At 41.7% G+C, this 8,847-nt stretch overlaps 1 protein-coding gene across 1 annotated transcript; it reads right to left on the minus strand.

Annotated features, from left to right (window-relative positions):
* On the minus strand, positions 1-6,091 carry LOC116319932 (retinol dehydrogenase 13). The gene is made up of 7 exons (XM_031739400.2): positions 5,921-6,091; positions 4,119-4,237; positions 3,856-4,011; positions 3,682-3,786; positions 3,349-3,561; positions 3,119-3,220; positions 1-933 (listed from the first exon to the last, which is right to left on the minus strand). Exons 1-7 carry the CDS (start codon positions 5,983-5,985, stop codon positions 611-613), a joined length of 1,083 nt encoding a protein of 360 aa, XP_031595260.1. The 5' UTR covers positions 5,986-6,091; the 3' UTR covers positions 1-610.
* Positions 6,092-8,847: the final 2,756 nt, after the last annotated feature.

Here is an 8,847-nt window from a genome sequence, read left to right on the forward strand (position 1 = left end):
TTCATGTGGTTTTCAGCACATGTATTTTAATGTTGAGCAGGCAGATGGCGCTTTATTTCAACTTTTTATGACGGAATTCACAAAAAAAGTTTCAAAAGCTCCAGTCCTCCAGTAAGACTGCATAACAATGCTTTCTTCTCCAATTACAGACATGATTCAACCAAAGGAGATTTGTTTCATTCTCTTTTGTGCTCTCTTTGTGAAAGAAAGCATACCATACACAGCCTCATAGTGATTTTGACATTAAAAAAAACTAACAACATTAATGTTTTATGGTAGGTTTTTAGGAGTATGTTGAAAAACCTCTTTCACTTTTTTGCTCACAATGACATGGTAGCACTTTATTTTAGCACTTCTTGCATTTTATTACTAGAACAAGCAGAGAAAAGTCAGAAATACAAACTGGATGTAACTTTGAATCCATGAGTGTGTTTCAAAGTTACAGAGTCTCTTTAAAAGAGAGAACATCCTGAGGCAGGAACACAAATGAACATACAAAAGACTGCCATTATAGAGACACCCAGACTCAAAGTCTGAGACAGAGAATTGTTCCTGTGTCTGGCACAGCTCGAGTGATAAAGGTCCATTATTTCCTGCTGGCTCAGAGGACCTATAGGCCTACAGTGCTGACAGCTGGTCCTACATTCTGCCCGAGTGTCTGCGCTGGGTTTGTCTGTGCAGCTTTGTTCTGGCCTTCCGCTGATGGGTTTGACACGCTGGGCTGTCCTTCGTGCTCCAGACCCACCAGCCTGCTGCTGACCTCCCACAGCCTACAAGCTGCCTCATCGTCCAGGGCCTGGGGCGCTGGTTCCTTTTCGGTCATCACATCATAGTACCGCCCCGTCACCCCCTCCAGCTCCTCAGACACGGCCAGGTAGACGCTGGGCTGGGCCCCGTGTTCTGGGCTTTTCACCAACAATGAGAAAAAGGGACCTGGGAGGAAAGATTCATTTTAATTCACAGTAGAAAATATTTATGTAGCCAAGGGGATTCAAACCAGATGTAAAAAGCAGGAGGTGGATCTGACTGAGTAACATTAGCTTTAAACACGCGCCGCTTTATCTTCCTACAACATCATCCTCTATTAAATATCACTTGCAACTTGCAACCGGGAACTTGCAGGCCCTTTTTCTTAGTTTTTAAGGTGTTTTTATTTTTTTTTTAAAGTATTAGTATCGTAGCCTAACCCTTATCCACAGAATAGGGCTTTAATTGTTAAGTCTAGACCCTGGAATTTGCAATGTCTTAGCAGTAAAGTATATTCACAGCTTTAAAAAATATCCAGCAGTTAAGAATACAGAAGGAAGTTGTCATTAACCAAAATCTTTTCATTTGGTATTCTTCAGATTGGCTAATAAGAGTGATAATGAAGAGGTAGTAGGGAAGGCTTTGGGGAGCAGACAATGAGTAGCTGCAAGAATCTCCTTCACCTCAGTCTTTTACTCAAATAATTAGCACATGTTCTGATAAGACATGAGGTATGCTAATTTACCACTTTAATGTGAGCACTGAAATCCTCATCTCCTATGTTGGCGTTGCCAGGGTAACACTATACAATATGAGTTTTTCTTGGAAACAGAGCCATCACCCCTTGCTGACTGTTAGAAAGAATATAGGTTAGAGGCAGTGAGGGGGCTGCGTCAGTGCTTTATATACAGTGTAAGTGAACAACATTGCCACACTGCTGGTGTTTGATTGAAGAGGCTTTAATAGAACTGGGATGCCATTTCTTTGGTGATTAATATTTTAGATTATTTTACAGTACTGTGAAGAAGTCTTGAGCAAACCTTCACTTCTTTATATTTTGCTGGAAAATGTGAAATATTTGCAGCAATTTATTGAAACACCTGCAAACATAATTTTCTTTGGATGTTGGCTGCTTTTGTTCCGTTCTCTGTCATGATGATCCCACACTAGTTCAATAACGTTGAGGTCCGGGCTCTGCTGAGGCCAATCCATGACCGATTGTTTTCCCCTGTGTGTTTTTCTATCCAGCTATGCTTTTACTGCATTGGCAGTGCGTTTGGGATCATTGTATTGCTGAAAAACGAAGCCATTACCACTCAGATGTTTTCCAGATGGTATTGCGTGGTGGATTGAAATCTGATGGCACTTTTCTGTGTTCAAAGAAGTCTTTTAGAAAGCCTGGGGAAGTATTCCTCAAGACCACCATAATAAAGAGCAAGTCTGGCTCATTGAAAGCAAAATATAAAGAAATGGGAAGTGGCTCAAGACTTTTGCACAACACTGTAAATCAAGAACCAGAGAAAAAAAATGTGTAGCGCCTGCATTTTAGTTTTAAACAGTATAAAAGATGGACATAGCTACTGTGACATCCAAAAGTCCCATTTTGGGTAACGGCTTGTGATGAATATGTTGTTAGTCAATGAGCGAGTGGAAAATACCACAGATAATCCTCCTTTTTGAAACATGGCATGACCAAGATTTACAAAATAGATTTAAGTTTGTATTCAGTATAACTAAACCCATGAATTTAGCAGGAAAGCATTTACATAGGTGAAGACAGAAAGCAGATTTCCCTCAGACGTCTATGGGGAGTCTTTTTGCAACCACAGCTATCGCCATCTGGTGGTGTTCAGACAGATTGCAGGTTTAAATGCACTCCTGCATCAGCTTTATTTTTCCAACCCAGAAGCTACAACCATGTTTTACACTGTCTGTAATTGTGCCATTAAAAACTACATGACTTTGAGCAATCGAGAGGAAAACCATATTTCCTTTATTGCTTTAAATACAAATATTAGTGATAGGGCTGTAGTTTCTATTACGACCTTTGTTTGTTATGAAGTATTTCACACAGAGTTGCTGCTATTTTTCCCCAAGTAAGGGACACTTGCTCGACATCTTCCTAGATTCAAGGATGATGGAAAAACTTTACATGAGTTACAGTTTAAATTCATTTTTCACAGTGTTGAGCTATGCAACTAAAATTAAACAGAACTTATTTTAGATGTGTGTTAGGTTATTTTAAAATTTCACCCAATTAATAAGAAAAAAAGAAAATTTATTCTACCGATGTGTCAGAGTCTACACAGACTGGGCTAAGAGTGGTGAGCTTTTATTGATTCGGGATCCAGTAAGGAAACGGGATACTCACTGAGCAGAGAGCTCGAGAACTGTGATTGGTGGAGGCCAGTGTGCCTCCCGAGCTCCGTGGCAACAACTCCCGGGTGCACCGCATTCACTGTGACTCCTGTGCCTGTTGCACACAGCATTGTTTAAAAATACATAGCACACATATACGTGTCCACTGGCCAATTACAAACAAGAACACAGGCCGTACTCTCTCCCACACATGCCCACATATACAGCAGCCAGTAGACTTGCCTTGTAATCGCTTGGCGAGCTCTCTGGTGAACAGAACATTGGCAAGCTTGCTCTGACAGTACGCCTGCTTGGTATCAAACTTCTTTCTCTCCCAGTTCAAGTCCTCAAAGTCAAGCTTTCCAACAATGTGGGCGAGAGAGGCCAGGTTGATCACTCTGCTGGGGGCGGACTCTTTCAACTTATCCAGCAGAAGATTCGTCAATAAGAAGTGGCCTGGAGGGAGACACAAACTCAGAATCAGCTCGTGACGGACGAAGGGAAATTTCACTGGAACGCACAGTCAGTCTAGCTTGTGATTTTTAGTGGTTAGCGTGTTTCATTTGCAGCGTGTACCTAAGTGATTCACTCCAAACTGCATGTCAAAGCCGTCGTCAGTCTTCCACTGTGGACACCTCATGACCCCGGCATTGTTTATCAGTATGTCCACGCGTGGCTCCTCTACAGTAGAGACAGTGTTACAGAAACTGTTACCAAGCTGGCTTTACTGAACTGTTCTGTGTTCATCACCTTGTTTGATCCTCTCTGCAAACTCTCGGATTGACTCCACGGAGGCCAGGTCGAGGCGACGTGCATAAACGTGAGGATTCAGGGTTTTCCCCCGAATTTCCTTTGCAGCTGCTTCGCACTTCTCCATATCGCGACATCCCATAATAATTCGACCCCCTGATGATGTTGGGAAAAAAAAAATAAAAAAAGGCAAGGTGTGTCAGTGAGAGGGAAGTAGTTGCACCTTTTTGCACCAAATCAGAGGGGATCCAGGTTTTCCATACCTCTTCTAGCCAGTTCTCGGGCAGTCTCTTTCCCAATGCCTGTGTTAGCTCCTGTTATAACCACTGTCTTTTCATTAATGGTAGCCTTACTAGGACACCGGCCTCCAGTCACACGGTCTCTATGAAAAGAATTAGGCAAAGGTTTATTGGTATCTTATTGAAACACTGGAGAGTGCCACTCACCCTCCTGTAGGATGTCTCAGTTCTTTAAATGTATCTCGAGAAGGAGCAAAGAGAAGCCGTGAGCATGACACACAGATGACTGTTATAACTTTCTGCCCAACTCATGGCAGCTTCAGCAAAACAGTGAGCAGAATGACAGCTCTGAAGCAACATCTAAGTTTGTTAAATGCCCTGACTCCTTTCTTGCCTGCTCTGCTTGCATCTCAGGTGGGAGGTTAAGTCAAGTCAATTTTATCGATATGCCACATTTAAAAACAACAGGACTTGACCTAAAGTGGGTTTTTCTTCAGTTCAGGCGAATAAATCAACATCGTAAGCCTAAAACACAAGGAGAGGAGGCGAGGGCATGCAGAAAGTAAGAAATGAGAAGAGCGGCAAGATTTATTTCACTCGAGCAAACAACCAGAGGTCGTCACACCTGTGAACATTACATAACCACCCTCAGATCTCAGTTCACAGCTTAATTGGCCTGCAGCAGTTAATCTGCATAGCTGCTTTTATAACTCAGCATCACTGTTGTTTTTCTACCCATCCATCGATCTTCTTAACCACTGGGCAAGTCAGGGTCGTGGGAGGGCTGGAGGCTATCCCAGCTGTTATAGTGCAAGAGGTAAGGAACACTCTGGACATAGCTATGAGGCTATATTTGATCAAACACAAAGAAAAAGATAGACCAACACAGATGCTGACATTCAAACCTTCAGCCAGTTTAGAATCATAGATTAACATAAACCCATGCAGGTCTTTGGACTGAGGAAAGAACCCAGGGCAGGGTACCCAGAGAGAACATGCAAACTCCACACAGGATTATTGCCTGTAAAGCGCTTTGTACCTATTTAACAGGACGTTCCTCACAGTGACAAGGTGCTGGGTTCGAATGGGGAGTTTGCATGCTCTCCGGCCACTCTGGCTTCCTCCCACAGTCCAAACACATGCATGGGTTAGGTTAATGAAATGCAATCAGAGGATTTGCAGTGTGCCATTCTGAGAAGGGAGCCTGCATTAACACAGTGTTTGAAATGTTCATTCTGCCAGTTTTATTTGTGTTTCATCACATGACCACAAAACAAACGTGATTCAAATATTAATAGTACTGATACCAACACTGGTATTGTAGGTGAAATAGGATTGATATTTTATTTCCTGCTCAGTATATAGCTCAATGAATTGTGTTGAATAAATACATTGTTTATATTAACCTTCCTTTACAGGTTGAAAGTTTTGGTAATACTGTATTTACATTGTATGGGATCAACACCAAAGTATTGCACAGCACTACCCAAAATCTTCTTGTTTTTGTTCCGTCTAATTAAGTAAGGCAGAAAATCAAAAATCACCCTGCCTTCACACTCTATAATGTGCGAACAGAATTTCATTAACACCTTTTGAATCTGTAAAATCTGCTATATTCAGCTATACCATTAAGCCGAGAAGGCTGTACCTTGTGGGGTTGTGTAAGAGTGAAGTGTTTCCCCTTCAGTTACTCTAACTACTAAATAACGTGACAATACCCAGTACGACGACTCTCTGTCACTGAATTTAATGCACTTGAGCAGCAAATGACACATTTCCAGTGTAAATTAAACATCATTAAGTCATCATTATGATTAGTTACTCACTTCAGTAACACAGCGCATCCAAATACTGTTCCAAAGACAGACACGGGTAAAATATATCTGCTCATTACTCCGAAATAAAAAAACAAACAAACAAAAACGAAATAATGTATCCACGCCTGATTTAAAAACACTACTGAGTAGCCAGACAAGGTTACACGCGCGTAAATTTAGCGTCATCGACCTGTGACGGGCCCGTTGCAATGTGGGAAATGTAGTCTCATTTTGATCCCTATTTTTTGAGTCTCATTTGTGTCACTTTGATTATGAAATTTTAATTTTCTTAATGTCTGTGAACGCATCATTAGTCGAAATTGATTTTATTTTGCTTAAAAATAAAATAGTACTTTTTGATGACAAAATAAAAGACGGGAAATGGCGTAAGTGGGAATATAAGGAATAAGAGTCAGCAGACAGCAAGAGTCCACCAGTCTAAGTTTCAATTCAGTAGGGTACTTTTCTTCAGTATTTATTTAAAGGTGAAGTTTTCACATGTTTTGGTTTTCCACGGTTCAAAATAATCCCCCTTTTAACCTACATGGATCCAAAAAGTAGTCCCTCAGTCTGTCTTCTGTCTTCAGCTACTCACTTTGGCTTCTCTTATTTTAAGGCCACACTCGCTTTAAGCCAGCTTTCTTCTGATTGGCTGCCCCTCACAAACAGCTGTACTTCTTTGACATCACACAGGGCCAAAAGTAGAAAAAAAAGATCTGAAATTACGTGTTTGCAGGAGTCTAAAACCTGTGCTTTTGGCTAAGAAGACATATGCTGATGTCATTATTTAAAACGTCCATGTTTTATATATGAGCATCTAACATTTTAATAGGGTATGACATTAAACAAGAAAATGCTCTTCTTTAAAATATTTTATTACCACTCAAAGCAAATTTTGCAAAAGTTCCCAAGTATTTAGTTGATGGAAAGGGTTGTTAAGGTCGCTAACTAGTCTTCATATTCATGTAGAAAGAGAATGGTTTGTCCCATCTCTGAGGTAACTTTCTGCTTTTGTACTTTTCCTTCTTCTTGGCTGATCCAATTACCCAATTTGGGTCACGGGGGGCTGGAGCCTTTTCTAGCTGTTGGGTGAGAGGGTACAGCCTGGACAGGTCAACAGCCTGTCGCAAGGTTAACAGAGAGCAGCAAGAAAACCATTTGCGGCCACACCTATGGTCAGTTTAGAATCACCAGTTAACCTAACCTCTGTCTTTGGACTGTGGGTGGAAGAAGGCTTTCCTGGTTCTTGAGGCCTTGTGTAAATTCCTCTTAGGACACTGCGGTTTGAAGTGAAGCTAGGATATAAAGTAACGCAGTAAACACTACATGAAGATGAATTTGAGAACACAGGAAAAAAAAAACAAGGCCATCATCTTTCAAGAGGTGGAAAACTTTAGGTGACACACAAAAAAGTGAAAACTGGGACGTGAGTTTTGTGCCTGAAAAAAAAAAAGGAGTGAGGAGGGGAGGAGAGGAGTAGCAGCCCTAGTTGTTCACAGCTTGGAGGTGTGTGTGTGTGTTTGTGTCCTCAGTGTATTTGACCCTTCATGCTCTCTGCTGTCGGCGCACAGTTCTTGACCTTCACGATGATTTATGACAGCTCCGTTCCCACGATAACCCCGAGGAAAGTCTTCGCCTCGCTGCCTGTTGGCCTAACGCTGCAGTGCACTGTGAGACACCTGAATGCCTCAGAGAGCTGCTGAAGATGCAGCTATTCAATATCCAGCACTTCCCCAACAAGGATTAAAACAACCTGGGTCAGATTTTTTCACTTTCAGGAAACTAAAGATCACATTCCCCTGTGCTGCCCCTTTTTTATACGAGTCATTCTTCTTTTTCCTAAAACCTTAGCTGCTATAACAGCTTATTTTTCACTGTCAATATGTAATCTGAGTCTAACTTGCCTCTCTTTGTTATTTCGATGCTGGGTGAAAAGGGAAAATAAGGAAAAGTATAAGGAGCAGACAGTTTGCTGGTCTGATATAAATTAACAGTCCAATCACTTCCATGTATAAAACCAACCACCTAGACGTGCAGACTGCTTCTACAAACATTTGTGAAAGAATGGGTCGCTTTAAGGAGTTTAGTGAATGCCTAATACCAAATATCCTACAGTCAACTGTTAGTGGTATAGAGCAAAGTGGAAGTGATTGGGAACGACAGTAACTCAGCCACGATGTGCTGAGGGACATAATACCCAGAGGTCAACAACTTTCTGCAGAGTCTTTGGCTACAGACCTCCAAACTTCATCTGGCCTTCAGATTAGATTGAGAACAGCACGTAGAGAGCTTAATGGAATGTGTTTCCATGGCTGAGCAGCTGCATGAAAACCTTACATCACCAGTGCAAAGTGTTGGTTGTACTGTTGCAAAGCTACATAACACTTCCCTGTCTGCGAATCCGATGGAAGAGTCTGGGTTTGGCAGTTGCCAATAGAATGGTAGTTTTCTGACTGCATTATGGCATGTATAAAGTTTGGTATGGGGTTGTTTTTTAAAGGTTGGGCTCGGCCCCTTTATTCCAGTGAAAGGAACTCTTAATGCCTCCGCATATCAAGAACTTTTGGACAATTTCAAGCTCCCAACTTTGTGGGAACAGTTTGCCGATGGCCCCTTCATATTACAACATGACTACGCACCAGTGCCCAAAGCAAGGTCCACAAAGACATGGATGAGCTCATTTGGTTTGGAAGAACTTGACTTGCGAATCCTGACCTAAACCTGAGAGAACACCTTTGGGATGAATCGGAGTGGAGACTTCTCATTCAACATCAGTGCCTGACCTCATAAATGCATTTGTGGAAGAGTGGTCAAAAGTTCCAATAAACACACTCCTAAACCTTGTGGAAAGCCTTCTCATGAGAGTTGAAGCTGTCATAGCTGCAAAAGGTGGACCAACATCATATTAAACCCCATGGATCAATAGTGGATGTCAC

Source organism: Oreochromis aureus, linkage group 8, assembly GCF_013358895.1.
Source record: "Oreochromis aureus strain Israel breed Guangdong linkage group 8, ZZ_aureus, whole genome shotgun sequence".
NCBI classification, from domain to species: domain Eukaryota; kingdom Metazoa; phylum Chordata; class Actinopteri; order Cichliformes; family Cichlidae; genus Oreochromis; species Oreochromis aureus.

Coding starts and splice junctions, on each gene's coding strand:
- LOC116319932 (XM_031739400.2), bottom strand. CDS start 5,985: ATGAGCAGATATATTTTACCCGTGTCTGTCTTTGGAACAGTATTTGGA. Junction 4,012..4,118: donor CCGAGAACTGGCTAGAAGAG/GTATGGAAAACC, acceptor CAACATCATCAG/GGGGTCGAATTATTATGGGA. Junction 3,221..3,348: donor GCTCGCCAAGCGATTACAAG/GCAAGTCTACTG, acceptor TGTGTGCAACAG/GCACAGGAGTCACAGTGAAT.